General features: G+C 35.2%; 2 protein-coding genes across 2 annotated transcripts in view; one reads left to right on the top strand and one right to left on the bottom strand.

The window, feature by feature from the left end:
- LOC138333030 (putative oxidoreductase YteT) overlaps positions 1-188 on the bottom strand; it is a 34,439-nt gene extending 34,251 nt beyond the window's left edge. Inside the window, exon 1 of the mRNA XM_069281130.1 lies at positions 65-188. The gene's annotated coding sequence lies outside the window, so the exon portion shown is untranslated. The remainder of the gene's footprint in view (positions 1-64) is intronic.
- LOC138333032 (uncharacterized) lies at positions 138-15,748 on the top strand. Its single transcript, XM_069281133.1, has 12 exons — positions 138-278; positions 3,952-4,114; positions 5,532-5,600; positions 6,671-6,747; positions 7,133-7,183; positions 7,984-8,057; positions 8,696-8,815; positions 9,414-9,494; positions 10,016-10,154; positions 13,260-13,342; positions 13,540-13,636; positions 15,512-15,748. Exons 1-12 carry the CDS (start codon positions 198-200, stop codon positions 15,686-15,688), a joined length of 1,212 nt encoding a protein of 403 aa, XP_069137234.1. The 5' UTR covers positions 138-197; the 3' UTR covers positions 15,689-15,748.
- Positions 15,749-18,207: the final 2,459 nt, after the last annotated feature.

Raw genomic sequence — 18,207 nt, 5'->3', positions numbered from 1 at the left:
ATCATAAAACTTCATTGAATTAATAAAACAAGTAACAATTTTTCGCAAAATAAAAGAATTATACCTCTCCAACCGCCGCAACAAGTTGATAACGAAACTACCGGAAGTGTTTACTTTCACTTTAACCGGAAGTGTTATCCACATGTTCATTTTCAAATCAGACCCAACAAAGTTGGATATCTAACATATAAGACAGGATGAAACGTCGCACGATAATGCGGCCGCCTCAGGTATCAACGGCCGAAGTTAATAACGACGATAACAAAACACCAAAGAAGGTACAATTTGTATTATGATTAGAATTATTTTTTGTTGGCATGATGAATGCGCTCAATCCTTTGAGAACATACATGTACAATGTAAACGGTATATATATATAGATCAGCTGTAGATACAATACATGTAGCTTAAGGCCTAATAACAAGATGCTTTGTCTCAAAAGAAACCGTACATTTATTACGCCGAAGACCCAGGGTTCGATTTCTTGATCAGAGTTCCATGTTCTCCATAATTTGCAGGTTGGGGACACTCCTGTATAAGCAGGATAGTCCTGCATTTGAGGGATAATTTTGTTACACAAATGCAGGATTCTGTGGAATGAAAATGGATAAAGTTGTTTATGAATGGAAATGTATAGTATAATCATTAGTTGCTTTTTGTATTGTCACTTGTGAGTATCGAAACGTCGAAGAAAGAAAACAGGCATGTTATGCAGGTCGGTAAAACACCAAATATAGGCATTATTCGTAGCTACAAATATGTTAAACATCATAGACATCCTTATAACATGTATATTGAAACGAATTTCGTCCTCGTCTCTACTTGAGGGTTCCTCACTCAAGTCTATTATACTGGGTTGTGATCACAGATCATCTGATTAGCGAATTATTGGAAAAAAATAACTCAATGCCGATCAATACAATTAAGTTCATACATATAATTCTGGTTCTCTAGATAAAGAGTCACAATGTGTAATTACACTCTCTATCACTCTAATTACTGTACAATTAGAGATTGTGCCAGAATAAAGAAGTTATAAATGGTAGCAAGTACAAATGTACAATTATCTAAATTGATAGTAAAGTCCCTGTTATAAATATATGACTTGTCTATTCATAAATGTCGATTCATAAATAGACAATAGAGTGATAACTAATATGCGATAGCAACAATCGCGGCAACAGAATAAAGATAATGGTAACTCAGTAAGATTTAATTAGTAGTTTATAGAAATTGATCAATATGCATCAATTTCACTATTACAAGATTTAAACCCAAATATCTTGTAATAGATATACAAGAGAACCCTAGTCTCTTGTATTTAACAACTGTAGTTCTCTGCAATTATTTATGGAAATTGGTCAATGCATCAATTTCCCTATTACAAGATTCACAATACAAATATTTTGTAATAGAAATACTCATGGCTTTTAAACCACTGTGTTTGCAATAAGCACAACTATTTATAGAAATTGATCAAGTGATAACCAATATTTCACTATTACAAGATTAACTATATCTTGTAATAGAAGTACAAGAGTACGCTAGACTCTTGTATTATCCTATACAAATACTAAAACAACTTAATATTGATTTATAGAAATTGATCAATTTCACTATTACAAGATTATACTTATATCTCGTAACAGAAATACAAAGTACACTAGACTCTTGTATTATCCTGTACAAACATCATAGAATTCAAGAATGATTTATAGAAATTGATCAAGTAATAATCAATTTCACTATTACAAGATTTACTATATCTTGTAATAGAAATACAAGAGTACATTAAACTCTTGTATTATCCTATACAAATGTTAAAACAATTTAATATCAAAGGGACAATTCAGTCTAAGAGAACATTAAAATTTGTACATATAACGAAAAAAAACCCATTTCTAATGGAAATTAGATCAGTCGGTTTAACTGTGATATGTCAGAAACACCCATGGTGGTGAAATGCATGTAAAATGTTCATACTCGCTCGCTGTCCGCCATTACACATTGTGGTCGAACATCTTGTATGCCGAACCCTGTCCCTTGCTCGTAGAGTAATGCAACTTTTGTCTAGAACTGCTCAAATCGCTCTGACAGTAGTGTGTTTACCTTATTAGGTGAATTGTCTTGTCTAAAAAGTCATTTTATCACCTCCTCAGTGGTTATGTTGTTCATTTGTTTAACGAGCACGACTTTGGCTCGGGTATGGGTACAGCGTACATACTGTACCTGCTTAATCGTATTGATCAACGATTTGTAATTACAACGGTATCAATTAAAATACTTAACAATGACATGGACTTTGTCAATATTTTGGTTTATATGTTTCATAAAAAATGTAGAACAATACATTTATGCCATATTTTGCTTCTTGGTTATGTAAAAGATTAAGCCTGATTGAATTGTCCCTTTAATTTATAGAAATTGATCAGGAGATCAATTTCACTATTACAAGATTAACTATATCTCGTAACAGAAATACAAGAGTGTGCTAGATTCTTGTATTATCCTATACAAATATTATAACAATTTAATATTAATTTATAGAAATTGATTAGGATAACGATTTCACTATTACAAGATTAACTATATCTCGTAACAGAAATACAAGAGTACACTAGACTCTTGTATTATCCTATACAAATATTATGACAATTTAATATTAATTTATAGAAATTGATAAGGAGATCAATTTAACTATTACAAGATTAATATCTCTCATAATAGAAATACGAGAGTACGCTAGACTCTTGCATTATCCTATACAAATATTATAACAATTTAATATTAATTTATAGAAATTGATCAGGAGATCAATATCACTATTACAAGATTAACTATATCTTGTAATAGAAGTACAAGAGTGCACTAGACTCTTGTATTATCCTATAAAAATATCATACAATTCAAGAATAATTTATAGAAATTGATTAAGTAATAATCAATTTCACTATAATTACAAGATTTACTATATCTTGTAATAGAAATACAAGAGTACACTAGACTCTTGTATTATCCTAAGTACAAATTATTTATGGGAATTGATCAAGCCATCAATTCCCCTATTAAAAGATTCAACTTTAAATATCTTGTAATAATCCCTATTGAACAAAAGACGATTTGTATTATAAGTTATGTCAACTTTCTTATAATCGATATAAGGGAGTTAACTCCTGAAGGCCTAGCTACTAATGTGTCATGATGAGAACCAAAATGGTGCAAGAATATGTATCAGATGTCGGGAGGAGACGTTAAAAATCACAGTAATCGCTCCGCCTTATATACCCCTCGGGCGTCCACTTTTCCTTATATGGAAAAAGTGGAGGCAATGTGAAGGCCCTCCAGACTGTTTACAACAATGACAGTCATACATTGCCGACGTTACAATATAGTGCCAAAACTGAAAGCATTTTGATGAATAGTATTGTTATTGTCTTAACATGCTGTATATCGCTGTATCATTTTAACAACTCAACCTGCTGTTTTTATTACAGAAAGAGGAAATTCCAAACAAAATTTATTCCTAAACATCGTTCAAGTAAGAGCATTTCAATAAAAAGGAAGTGTTTAAAGCATCTGTGTCACCTAGATGTCTTTTCATAGCTAAGAATACAAATTGACAGAAATAAATCAACACAGATGGTGAACCAAATCAAATCAAATGTTTGGTAGGTTTTTGCCAGGTTATAGAATGTTCTATCAAAATTTTCTTTTATCGTCACAATATTCAAAACACAGTGGTCAACTGAATTTGAAAAGATGTTCAGTATATTGTCAATTCGTATTGTGTATTGTTTCAGTGTATTTTCTTAGAAAGTGATCGAGTACCGCTATACAGACTCGCAACTACGAAATTTAAAAAATACTATACACTTCTGTTCATACACTGTGATATGTTCACTAGCCTAAATTGTGTTACTGTTTTGATCAGCATTCTAATTATCATTACAGACTGGTGTGCAGGCTAAGAGAGGGAAACCAGCAGAAGAGAAAAGTAGAAGATGTCGAATTCTGATAAAATTGTTCCAAGTTATATTTCTTATTGTCATTGTCCCTCCATTGTTAAACTATGCCTCTCTTCAAAAAGAAATCAAGGAGCTTAAACCTGTACCAGGTGGGTTTGTACAAGATTTTAGCAGCCTGACTAATGTCACCATGTGAATATTTGCTGGTCATTTTTTGCAAAGGTCAAAACATTTTCAAGATTTTGCAGGATGTTGACATGCAGGATGTTGACATAATGGGTAAATTTATTGTATCAAAAAAAAAGAAGAGGAAAACAAACTAACAAATAGATCAGTCACATACCCAATCTAACAAATTCTATGGGCGCTTATAAATTGAAAAAAAATAAACCAATAAGTTGGTACATCATAGTAAGAAGCAGATTAGGACGATAGAATTTCATAAAATTACAGTAATGCAAGGTAAGTCATAAATCAATTTGCAAGATGAAATTAAAAAGAAATCATATTTTCAGTTTGCATTTAATTCATTTCACTGACCTCACTGTGAAATTGAGGCTTCAATAAGGGGGAAGGAGTGTTCATGAGGATGGGGGCACTTATTGGGTCAAATATGGTACTTTAATAGGCAGATTTAAAATCTATTTTTTTTCCTTATTGAATATAACAGACTGTACACATAATCTGCTTGTATTTGAGAAACCAGTTGATATTCTTGAATTTAGATTGATAGGTTTAGACATGTGATAGTCATTAGCAGCCTAGCTCAGTATCACATAGTCTGTCATCTTGGGAGATGATACCCAAGATAGGCAAGCGCAGACAATGACTTGCAGTTTATCAAAGCGGTCAGCATATAGAGGCTATCGTGATAGCGCAGCTAAGCATACATGTAGATGGGGATTAGATATTTTAAGCCTTACATGCCTTTTTCATAAATGCACAAAGGGGCGGGGAGCAGTAGGTGTTAGGTTGTTAGATATACTGGGGTTTGAAGGTGTTAAAGGGAGAGAATCCAGGATGTAGAATTTGATGTCAAAATTGCGTAGCCAATAGAGCCAACATGATAAGATTTTACATAGACCAATCAGACTTTTTGTAGCCTCGGGCCATCAGACCACCTTTGCTTGTGAACACTAGTTGTTTAATTTGATGAAGCCAGATATATATAATATACATCATCATCGACAATCTAGGGGTTCCTATCACTTACAATTTCTACAACCAGAGACTCTCATAGTAAAACTGGAGGCAACAGAACAGAACAGGTAATTCAGTTCTTTGATGTACATCAAAAGAGCCATATAATATGGTACACTGTACTTAACTGTGTGGCTTTGGAGTTGGACGTCGCTCTCTCTGTAGTCTTCAAAGGAAATCTTTGCAGGCCTGTGATTGGTTCAGATTTGTTCCCCTGAGCTGCCTTCAATTTTACTATGAGATAGTCCAGGGGTGTAGAGATTGTATTTGATCAGAACCCCTGGAGTATCGAGGATGTGTACATATATATACCAGTATCCATATGCATTGAACTGCTATATCATTTGCTGTCTTGCTTTATTACAGGGGAGCTTTATGATGTTGGATGGGGACAAAAGATTTTCAAAATGTGTCAAGGGAAGGGCCCACCAACAGGTAAACACTTCAAATGTCATGATCTGATCAAAGTACAAGGTAAACTAGTCTTATAAACTGCTAGAGTCAAGAGTTTGAGTCCTAAGAGTTGTTTGGTATACCAGGTAACATCCTATTAATAGCCAGGGTCATTTAAGGACAGGTTAAAAATTTACATGGTGGATGAAAGCCAGAATTAGAATGCCTGGGGAAAACACACTGACCAACAGTCAGTACTATATCTGGCAGCCCGACTCCACATGGGATTCAAACCATAGGACATCTTAACCAGTTGGTCACTACAGCTCCTTTGAACTCTAAGAAAGACTATTATTTGCCTATTGTATAACATAAGAAACATTTACTCAAGACTTGTGAATTTGATACGCTCCATGACTGTAAATGGTGTGTAACGTAAGCTGAAGCCTAAGTGAAATACAGGTATCTTTGTTATAAAGATTACTTATGTATTGTTATGTATGTACATAATTCATAGATTTTCAAGTATATGCGTTTTATAATCATATTAACTTGCTCAGTCTTAAATCAAGATGGAATTACATTGAAGCAATATTTTCATTTAAGATGCTCCACTGCTGACAAATGGTATTTTTTCTCTATCAAAAACATGAGCAAAGGGATATGTATTTTTCTTCAGCGATGAAAGTTACTTAATTTTCACCATTACTTATTTTCTGATATTGATGATTTTAAGAAACCTTTATTTTTTGCTCCGGAACGGTAATGGGTCTTTAAATCACAAATGAAAAGAACATGTTTTAGATACATCTTTTACTCAGTATTCATTATGTTAAAAATGAATGTATTTCAAGTATGTGTATTTATTGTGACATTATTGTCACATTCTTAGACATATTTTTACACATCATATCTTATATTCCCATTTAGAAATATACTATATATATGTTATTTTTAACTCGCCTTATGAATATGTTTGTGAATTTAAACTTTATTGATTTGTTATCAATTATGCAAGTGGGCCCCTAGGTCTGTTGAACTTATAATAAATAAATAAATTTGTTTTATATTGTGTACATGTGTATTTGATTAAATCATTGTTAATATTACAGTAATATTTGATGCCCCAGGAGGCCAGACGTCTGATGTATGGGCTTTGATTTGGCCCCAGGTGGCTAAGAATGCTCGGGTAGGTTCATAAATGTATATGATGGATGCTTTAACATTTCTTAAGGAGAAACAGCTTTCAACTGATTCACTGAATTGAAAGGTTGTTGCCCCTATGAAACAGTATTTGTCCTTATTTTACTAGTAGTCTCCATTCTTAACAAGAAGTGCTTTAATGTACTTCATACTTATATAAAGGCAAATGCAATTCAAAATCATCTAATTCATTCGTGTACTTGAGTTTTCATTACTAGAGTTCAACAAATTTACCATGTCCACTTAGGGTTCAGTTATAAAATATGACATAAGAATTGTTGTGTAGAAATCTTGATTAGTTCACTTGCACTAACATCTCTGAATATTTCCATGCTAATAAATGCTAATAAATTATATTTATCAATGTTCAGATCTGTGTGTATGATCGGGCAGGACTAGGGTTCAGTGAGCGGCCATTAATGGTAGGTATATATCTATACACCGGATAGAATAACATATACTAGTATAAAGAAATGGTTTGTTTGAAAGTATATGGACCAGACAAAATAATTATGTAAAAGGATTATGTTTTAAATGTTTCTCTTCTTTGGCTTATAAAGTCTGATTGGGTACATAAATTAGGGTACCATATTCGACCCAATAAGGGCCCATTTCCCAATAAGCACCCCTCCCCCTTTTCGAGGCCTGGATTTCAATTGTCTACCCATAAATAAAGACCTAATCTACACAAAACTGTCTAGATTTGCAATAATTTCGTCTTCTTAGCAGCTTTTCATTTTTTCAATTTTTTAAATGCCTTGGGCGATTATTGGGTCAAATACGGTATATGCAGTCTAAAAAGCCAAGCGAACACAGCGACTGTTGTTACAAGCTTTATCCTATCTTAAACCAATACGAGGATGTAGTTATAAAGATTGATCTTCATTGGTCTTCTTCTGCCTTATACAAAAGTATGAACTCAGTACAGTAGTATGAACTCAGTTAGCAATGGACTTATTCACTGTTAATGCACTCCAAAGAATATGCTTATTGTCAACTGCGTTCATACTACGTACCGTCTATGCAGTCAAAATGAAAATCAGTACATAAATGAGCATGAATCTACCCGTAATTTGTAATAGCTTTTGAAATTTTATGAACCAGACAAAGTGTTTTAAATTCTATCAATCGAACAAAAAACTGTAAAAATATTATAAATATGAACATCAGCATGCAGATGTAAAAAAAATATTTTAATTCAATATTTCCTTTTTAATTACAGAATGTGACAGAACAAGATGTAAATGAGCAAAAGAGTAATTACAGAAACAGATGGCAGCCATTTACAGTAGAAAGGTAAGGATTATCTCCCCCTAATATTCAGTAGAAAGGTAAGGGTTATCTCCCCTTAATATTTACAGAAACAGATGGCAGCCATTTACAGAGAAAGGCAAGGATTATCTCCCTCTAATAGTTAAAGAAATAGATGGCAGCCATTTACAGTAGAAAGGTAAGGATTATCTCCCCCTAATATTCAGTAGAAAGGTAAGGGTTATCTCCCTCTAATAGTTACAGAAACAGATGGCAGCCATTTACAGTAGAAAGGTAAGGATTATCCCCCACCTAATATTTAAAGAAACAGATGACAGCCATTTACAGTAGAAAAGTTAGGGTTGCCCCCCCCCCCAATATTTATAGAAACAGATGGCAGCCATTTACAGTAGAAAGGTAGGAGTTATCTCCCCCTAATATTTACAGAAACAGATGGCAACCATTTACAGTAGAAAAGCAAGGATTGATTATCTCCTTGTAATATTTACACTGAAGTTAGATGCTTTCAGTAGAGATGTAAGAATTACCTCCCCTTTGCAGATACAAGTAAGCTTGAGATATATACTATCAAGTCACAACTTATCTGGTTGTCAAAATTTAACAGAGAAGTGTGAATGGTACTCTTTTATATTTTTGAATATTATTTGGTATTTCTGTTTTAGAATGGCTGATGATCTCCATCACCTGTTGACTACGAGTAGTCAAGAGCCACAACCATTCATCTTTGTGGGGGCCGAAATGGGAGCGCTTGTGGCACAGTTCTACTCACAGATGTTTGATAAGTAAGTAAACCTTACAGGGCCTCAACCATTCATCTTTTGGTGCCATAATGGGGGCACTTGTTGCACAAATCTACTTTATAGTTGTAGTGCCTCATTCTTCTATCTTTGGGCCTATATTGGAGGCACATGTGTCAAAGTTATACATAAAAATGTTTTTAATTAGTTTTATCCTATAGAGCCCTAACCATTGGTGAACCATGGAAATAGGCAATTAAGTTCTGTTCGAAGTTAAGCGCCAAATGTAGAGCCACTGGTAGCACACTCGAAATTGTTTGATAATTAAGTAAGCCTCTGTAGATTGAGACACAACGTTTCATTATTGTTTTGATGAAAAGTGGGACATGGGTATAATCACCAATCTGATTTATCATTAAGAAGTGTAATGTAGTATAACCTGAAGATCTTTGTTTTAATCAGATTGGTAAAGCACAGTTTAATATTTTTTAGGTGATGAAAATTTGCACATTATTTTTTTTGTTGAATATATGAGCTAAAATTCTTGTGGAACCTCAATTCTTTATTGTTTCTTAACCTGAATTGGGGGCCTTTGCCCTGCATTTACTTTGATCTAATTCCCAAGATTCTTATTTTGTTTCAGTCAAATTTTGGGAATGGTCTTGATAAATCCAATCTCGGATGGGCTGTTTGAACAGGACGATGGAGCTTGGCATCAATACTGGTAAACCATTGTTCTTATCTAAGGTAACATCTGGAAACTTAGTGTGCTGAAAGTAATTTCTATATTGATTATGTATGACTTAACCTTTACTTCAGTTTTGCAAAGGTTTAACTCCGACAAATATGGTCCAATGAAAGTCCTGATCAAACTTGGCCAAGGCCCAGAGACATTTAAGCATTTAAGAAAATCCAGTAATATTTGCAAGAGTTGTTAAACGGAAACGGCTGAAAATGCTGTTTTTCGTTAATCAAAGGGCCTTGGCACATTAAACCCTGTAACTAATTACAAAAAAATCACTCAAAATTTGTGGCAGTTATTGCATGGAAACCAAGCGTTACAGACATACAGATGGACGGACAGACAGGCAGAAGGACCCAAATTAATATCCCTCATTTCAGTGAAAACGGGGGATTAAAACCATTACAAATTTCAAATTTTCTAAAAGACTCTACAACCATACTGTGAAAAGAGAATCAATATATTTAGATATCTAATAAGAGATTTTAATGATTTATCTACAGGTACAACCAGATGGTACCAATGTTCCAAAGTCTACAACTGGGGGCAGCGCTCGGTCTAACCCGGCTAGCTCTTCTGTTTGGATTCCTCCACCAGCCTCTGTTCGACTCTGAATTACCTGAGAATGTTAAATACCGACAGGTAAGGTATACTGTACAAGTGATTTGACTTGTTTGAAGAATATAATGAAAACCATTTTTTACTTAGTAACAAAGGTTTTTCATTGTAATGTCTGTAGCTGTTTCTGGTACAATCAGCAATGAAGAACAGGTTACTATACTGGCGCTATAAACTTGTACAATCGCAATGATTCAATGAGATACACAAACACCATTTAATTAGCATAAAATCAATTTTACACAGGTAAACCACTGTGATGCTTTTAGGTCACCTGACTATGGATCATGGTGACCTATTGCGATAGTCTTTTGTCTGTCATCGTGCGTCGTCAGTAAACATTTCCTTGTGAACACAATAACTTGAGTAAATATGAACAGAGCTTAATGAATCTTTGTAGGTACACTAATATTGAAAAGAGCTTGGACGGCTCTTAAACTCAGCTTGATTCGACAGTAATTTACGGAGAAATTGCCCTTTGCCCAATTATTATTTGACCTTGTGAATGCGATAACTTTAGTAAATATACATTGATCTTAATGAAACTTTGTATATAGACTAACAATGGAACGATTTAGGACGAGTTTGAAATTCAAATTAATTCGACAGTAAATTATGGAGTTATTGCCCTTTGCACTAAAAATATTATTGGACCTTGTGAACAGGATAACTTGAGTAAATATGAACCAAGCTTAATGAAATTTTGTACGTAGACTACCATTTGAAAGATCAGGAACGTATTTGAAAATCGACCTCATTAGATTGTAACTTATGGAGTTATTGCCCTTTGCAATTATAATTATTGAATCTTGTTAATATGATAACTTGGGTAAATATGCACCAAGCTTAATGAAACTTTTTATGTAGACTACCAAATATCTAACATTGTAAATATCTTGAACAAGATTGAAAATAAGCTTGATTCGAGTCTAACTTATTTACAGAGTTATTGCCCTTTGCAATAATAATTATTGAACCTTGTGAACACAGTAATGTGAGAAAATATGCACCAAGCTTAATGAAACTTTGTTTGTAGACCTATTACCAGCTATTAGATGTACCGGTATGTTCCTATTTTGTGAACAAAAGACATCAGTTGGCTAGTAAATTACATAACTTATTTGTATCAAATATCAGGTGACCGTTAAGGCCAATGGACCTCTCGTTGTATAATTCTAAAAGTTGCTAAGAGAAAAAGTGGAAATCATGTTTTAGCAAAATGATTGCAGAAATAGATTTCTATTTTGATTTTGAAATAAGATTTAACAATTTGGGTCTAGAAAAATTGAACAGAAACTCTGTATACAGTATGGCGTAGATATTAATTTGCGGAGATAAGATTTTGCGAATACTGATTGCAAACTTGTCTTTTATTATTTTAAACATCTGCTTTGTCACCTCAAATTTCAGTTGCCATGGTTATTTGTTTAACATATATTTTTAGCCCACCATCATCAGATGGTGGGCTATTCAAATCGCTTTTTGTCCGTGGTCCGTCGTCCGTCCTTCCGTCCGTCCGTCCTTCCGTCCGTCCTTCCGTCCGTCCTTCCGTCCGTTAACATTTCTTGTTACCGCTATTTCTCGGAAACATTTCTTGTTACCGCTATTTCTCGGAAAGGGCTGAAGGGATCTCTCTCAAATTTCACATGTAGGTTCCCCTAGGGCCCTAGTTGTGCATATTGCATTTTGGGACGGATCGGTTAACAAGATGGCCGCCAGGCTGCCATCTTGGATTTTGGTAGGTAAAGTTTGTTACCTCTATTTCTCAGAAAGGACTGAAGGGATCTCTCTCAAATTTCACATGTAGGTTCCCCTAGGGCCCTAGTTGTGCATATTGCATTTTAGGACCGATCGGATAACAAGATGGCCGCCAGGCCGCCATCTTGGATTTTGATAGTTAAAGTTTGTTACCACTATTTCTCAGAAAGTACTGAAGGGATCTCTCTCAAATTTCACATGTAGGTTCCCCTAGGGCCCTAGTTGTGCATATTGCATTTTGGGATGGATCGAATAACAAGATGGCCGCCAGGCCGCCATTTTGGATTTTGGTAGGTAAAGTTTGTTACCGCTATTTCTCAGAAAGTACTGAAGGGATCTCTCTCAAATTTCACATGTAGGTTTCCCTAGGACCCTAGTTGTGCATATTGCATTTTGGGACCGAACGGTCAACAAGATGGCCGCCATCTTGGATTTTGATATTTAAAGATTGTTACCGCTATTTCTCAGAAAATACTGAAGGGATCTCTCTCAAATTTCACATGTAGGTTTCCCTAGGGCCCTACTTGTGCATATTGCATTTTGGGAGGGATCGGTCAACAAGATGGCCGCCATCTTGGATTTTGATAGTTGAAGTTTGTTACCGCTATTTCTCAGAAAGTACTGAAGGGATCTCTCTCAAATTTCACATGTAGGTTCCCCTAGGGCCCTAGTTGTGCATATTGCATTTTGGGATGGATCGGTTAACAAGATGGCCGCCATCTTGGATTTTGGTAGGTAAAGTTTGTTACCGCTATTTCTCAGAAAGTACTGAAGGGATCTCTCTCAAATTTCACATGTAGGTTTCCCTAGGGCCCTAGTTGTGCATATTGCATTTTGAGAGGGATCGGTCAACAAGATGGCCGCCAGGCCGCCATCTTGGATTTTGATAGTTGAAGTTTGTTACCGCTATTTCTCAGAAAGTACTGAAGGGATATGTTTCAAATTTCATGTGCAGGTTCCCTTAGGTCCTTAGTTATGCATGTTACATTTTGGGACCGATCAGTCAACAAGATGGCCGACAGGCCACCATTTTGAATTTTGATAATTGAAGTTTGTTAACGCTTAGAAAGTACTGAAGTGATCGGTCTCAAATTTTATATGTAGGTTCTCCTAGGACCTGCATATTGCATTTTGGGACCAATCGGTTAACAAGATGGCCAACAGGTAGCCATCTTGGATTTTGATAATTGAAGTTTGTTAGTGTGATATATCTCAGAAAGTACTGAAAAGATCTTTCTCAAATTTCATATGTAGTAAAAGTTTGAAAGCAGAGAAAAGATCCCTCTTTCTATTGTCAGACGTAGATCATTCTTTGGTGGGCGCCAAGATCCCTCTGGGATCTCTTGTTACATATCAATTTTCATTTTCTAGAAACATTTGCTATGTCATCCAAAACATCTGAGCTCTGTAGTAGACGAACACCACTTCATCAACGAGTCATTTTCACAATTGAGGTAAATACTGTATACATTTATAAATCCAACTTATTAGTGGATAGTCAAATGTCAAGAGTTGGAGAAAAATTATTTCACTTAATAATTGCTTGCTGAAGTCATGTGACTGTTTTAAACCCTATAGACCTATTAAAATTGCCATTATTATGAAATTATTATAATGTAAATGTCATAGATTTCATATCTTCTGTTTTCAGAACAGTACGGATGATTAAAGCCCTACCAAGTAATATATCTGTCACCATAATAAGTGGTAACTATTACGATGAACAAATGCCAAGCTATCTGAACAAGGTAAGGGTTTCAACTGTAGATGAATATAGATACAATGAAATTAGTGTATGGTTAGAACAGACAGATATCTGTTTTTAGGTCACCTGAGACGATGTCTCAAGTGACATATTCTAATCGCCTTTTGTCTGTTGTCTTGCGTCGTGCACAAATCTTCTCAGACATAAGGCCAATCAAAATCGTGAATTATATGACTCCCAAGTGGGAGGGGCCAAAAGGGGTAAAATTGACTAAAATTTCAAAAATCTTCTTCTCAACTCACAGATGTGGTAGAATCAAATACTCTTCATAGATAGAAAGGTCTCAAAGCCCTCTACAAATTGTGAATTATATGACCCTGGGGTCTCAGGTTTCCCCCTGGGGAGGGGGTTAAGTTTACTATAGTTTATATAGTGAAAACACATTTTGGAGCATTATTTGCTCATTTATAATAGAAAATTTGTCAATTGTTGTAAGAATTATCCCTATGTGATGGCTATTGAATCCTATTAATAAATTTTCCATGACTGACCCCCAAGGGCCTTAGGGGCGAGGCCAAAAGGGGTCAAATAGGCTAAAACTTCAAACCTTCTGAAATTCTGGAACTGGTAGAATCAATTACTCTTCATAGATTGAAAGGTCTTAAGGTCCTTTACAAAAATTGTGAATTATATGACCCCCGGTCTCGTTTTTCCCCCTGGGGAGGGGGTCAAGTTTAATTTAGTTTACATAGGAAAAACAGATTTATGAACGTTATTTGCTTATTTTTCATAGGAAATTAGTCAAACTGGATTACAATTTTTGGCTTGAGAGAGTATTTTATGGTTATATCCATATTTGTCCTGGCCGACCCCCAGGGGCGGGGCCAAAAGGGGTCAAATAGGTTAAAACTTCAAAAATCTTCTTCTGAATTCACAGATTTGATTGAAGCAGTTACTCTTCATAGATTGGAAGGTCTTAAGGCCCTTTGCAAAAATTGTGAATTTCATGGCCCTGGGATCTCAGATTTTCCCCTGGGGAGGGGGTCAAATTCACTATAGTTTATATAGGAAAGCTAAAATTATGAACATTATTTGCTTTGTCTGCATAGAAAATGAGTCAAACTGGCTTAGAATCATTAGCCTGAGAAAGCATTTTAACATCATATCCATATTGGTCCTGTACTGTCCGACCCCCAGGGTCCAGGGGGGGGGGGGGCAAAAGGGGTCAAATTGGCTAACTTTTCAAAAATCTTTCTTCTGAATTCACAGATCGATGGAACCAAATACTCTTCGCAGATTGAAAGGTCTTAAGGCGCTTTACAAAATGTGTGAATTTCATGGCCCTGGGATCTCAGATTTTCCCCTGGGGAAGGAGTCAAATTTACTATAGTTTATGTAGGAAAAACACATTTATGGACAATTTTTCCTTAGTTTTAATAGGAAATGAGTCAAACTGGGTTATAATTATTAGCCTGATATAGCATTTTAACACCATATCCATATTGGTCCTGGCTGACCCTCAGGGACCAGAGGGGCGGGGCCAAAATGGGCAAAATGGCTAAAATTTCAAAAATCTTCTTCTGAATTCACAGGTTTGATGGAACCAAATAATCTTCATAGATTAAAAAGTGAAATTTATGAAATCATTGGCACTGACTGACTTCTAGTTTGGTTTTGTTGTTTAACGTTATAGCAAAGCAAATTGGAATTTTAAGCATGATGTTTGGTAACATAATGCACTAACTATCAAAATGAAAGACAAAAAATAAAAATGCTTATACGAAGATTCAACTTTAAAGTTTATTCTAATTCATAAATACTTTTTACAGATTTGAACCAACTTTGCAATGGATTGTCCGAACTACTAATGTCTCAGTTTTATGGCAATGTTGATGTTGTTATTTTGTTCTTTATGCAGGCTTGGGCTAAATCGGAGCAGATATTACTGACAAGACACTATCCCAACTCAAAACACCTTGTCATCAACAGCGCAGACCGACATATGCTATATAATAATCCGTCCAGTGTCTCTGAACCCATCAACAGAATTGTCAGACAGTGGAAAAGCAAAATAAAAGTTCATAAAAAGTCCTGAAATTGATATGTAACAATCCAATGTTTTTGCTTTTCTGAATAAATTTAGGTTTTTTTTGTATCTTTATTCTTTTTCTTTTTTTTTATCGAGGTTAATGCAGTGTGATAGATACATGTACATTATATTCTGAAGTTTATCCCTGCAATATTTTTTAATGTATGTGATGATCATAAAAATGAAAAAGAATTATTCATGGAAATTTAAATTACATGTAGTTATAGCAGGGAATACTGTTCAGCAACAGTATAATATTAAGAATTGGAAAATTTTATTTTGTAAAAGCTTTATGGCTGATGGCAAAGTAAAATACATACTGATGTAAAACAATCATTGTAGTTTGTTTTGTAAATACCTTTAAAAATACAAACTGTACATTAAATACTGTTCTTCATTGCATAAGTTTCATGCTGGACATCATAGGTATTCACTTTTATTCTGAGTTTGGCCTGCACAGATTTGATAAATTTGTGTTTTCAATGTATTAAAAAAACAGTTTTTTTTGTGGTAAAAACCTGTGATACAAGTTAGAATCATTTTTCAAGAGTAGTTAATGCAGTGTGATAGATACATGTACATTATATCTGAAGTTTATCCCTATTGCAGATATATTTTAATTAATGTATTGTGGTGATCATAAAAATGACAAAGAATTATTCATGGAAAAGGTTTAAATTTAACAGGTTCAGTGTTGTAGTAAAATTTTTTAGTTATAGCAGGGAATACTGTTCAGCAACAGTCTATAATATTACAGAATTGGAAAAAGGTTTAACCTGGTTCATTGTGTAAAAGCTTTATGCATGCTGATGGTAAAGTAAAATACATTACTGATGTAAAACAATCATTGTAGTTTGTCTTTGTAAACCAGGTTCCTGTAGAAATACAAACTGTACATTAAATACTGGTTCTTACAGTTTGGTTGTAGCAAAGTTAACAGGTTCATGTTGTGTTGTAGAAAAGTCTTACATTAACTGTTCAGTGTTGACTGAAAAGGTCTTACAGTTAACAGTTCAGCTTGTGGTAGAAAAGGTCTTACAGTTAACCGCTTTGTGAGATGTCTGCAGTTAACAGCAGTTGTGGTAGAAAAGGTCTTACAGTTAACCTGCAGGTTCAGCTTGTTGTAGAAAAGGTCTTACAGTTAACCTGCAGATTCAGCTTGTGGTAGAAAAGATCTCTTTACAGTTAACCTGCAGGTTCAGCGTGTGGTAGAAAAGGTCTTACAGTTAACCTGCAGGTTCAGCTTGTGGTAGAAAAGGTCTTACAGTTAACCTGCAGGTTCAGCTTGTGGTAAAAAGGTCTTACAGTTAACCTGCAGGTTCAGTGTGTGGTAGAAAAGGTCTTACAGTTAACCTGCAGGTTCAGCTGTGTAGAAAAGGTCTTACAGTTAACCTGCAGGTTCAGCGTGTGGTAGAAAAGGTCTTACAGTTAACCTGCAGGTTCAAAGTGTGTTGGAAAAGGTCTTACAGTTAACCTGCAGGTTCAGCGTGTGGTAGAAAATGTCTTACAGTTAACCTGCAGGTTCAGTTGTGTGTGTTGTAGAAAAGGTCTTACAGTTAACCTGCAGTTCAGCGTGTGTGTAGAAAAGGTCTTACAGTTAACCTGCAGGTTCAGCTGTGTGGTAGAAAAGGTCTTACAGTTAACCTGGTTCAGTGTGTCTTCGTGGTTCGTGTAAAAGGTCTTACAGTTAACCTACATGGGTTCAGTGTGTTGTAGAAAAGGTCTTACAGTTAACCTGCATGTTCAGTGTGTGGTAGAAAAGGTCTTACAGTTAACCTGCAGGTTCAGTGTGTAGAAAAGGTCTTACAGTTTAACCAGGTTCAGCGTGTTGTAGAAAAGTCTTACAGTTAACCATGCGGTTCAGTGTGTTGTAGAAAAGGTCTTACAGTTAACCTGCAGTTCAGCTTGTGTGTAGAACAGTTAACCTGGTCTTGTGTGTAAAAAGGTCTTACAGTTAACCTGGGTTCAGTGTGTTGTAGAAAAGGTCTTACAGTTAACCTGCAGGTTCAGCTGTGTGTTGTAGAAAAGGTCTTACAGTTAACCTGCAGTTCAGCTTGTGTAGAAAAGATCTTACAGTTAACCTGGTTCAGTGTGTGTGTAGAAAAGGTCTTACAGTTAACCTGGTTCAGCGTGTTGTAGAAAAGGTCTTACTGTTAACCTGCAGTTTCAGCTTGTGATATAGATAAGGTCTTACAGTTAACCTGGTTTCAGTGTGTGGTAGAAAAGGTCTTACAGTTAACCTGCAGGTTCAGCGTGTGGTAGAAAAGGTCTTACAGTTAACCTGCAGGTTCAGCGTGTGGTAGAAAAGGTCTTACAGTTAACCTGCAGGTTCAGCGTGTGGTAGAAAAGGTCTTACAGTTAACCTGCAGGTTCAGCTTGTGGTAGAAAAGGTCTTACAGTTAACCTGCAGGTTCAGCGTGTGGTAGAAAAGGTCTTACAGTTAACCTGCAGGTTCAGCTTTGGTAGAAAAGACTTACAGTTAACCTGGTTCAGTGTGTTGAAAAAAAGGTCTTACTTAACCTGCA

Source organism: Argopecten irradians, chromosome 10 (assembly GCF_041381155.1).
Source record: "Argopecten irradians isolate NY chromosome 10, Ai_NY, whole genome shotgun sequence".
NCBI lineage: Eukaryota > Metazoa > Mollusca > Bivalvia > Pectinida > Pectinidae > Argopecten > Argopecten irradians.
This window is presented reverse-complemented; position numbering and strand designations above follow the sequence as displayed.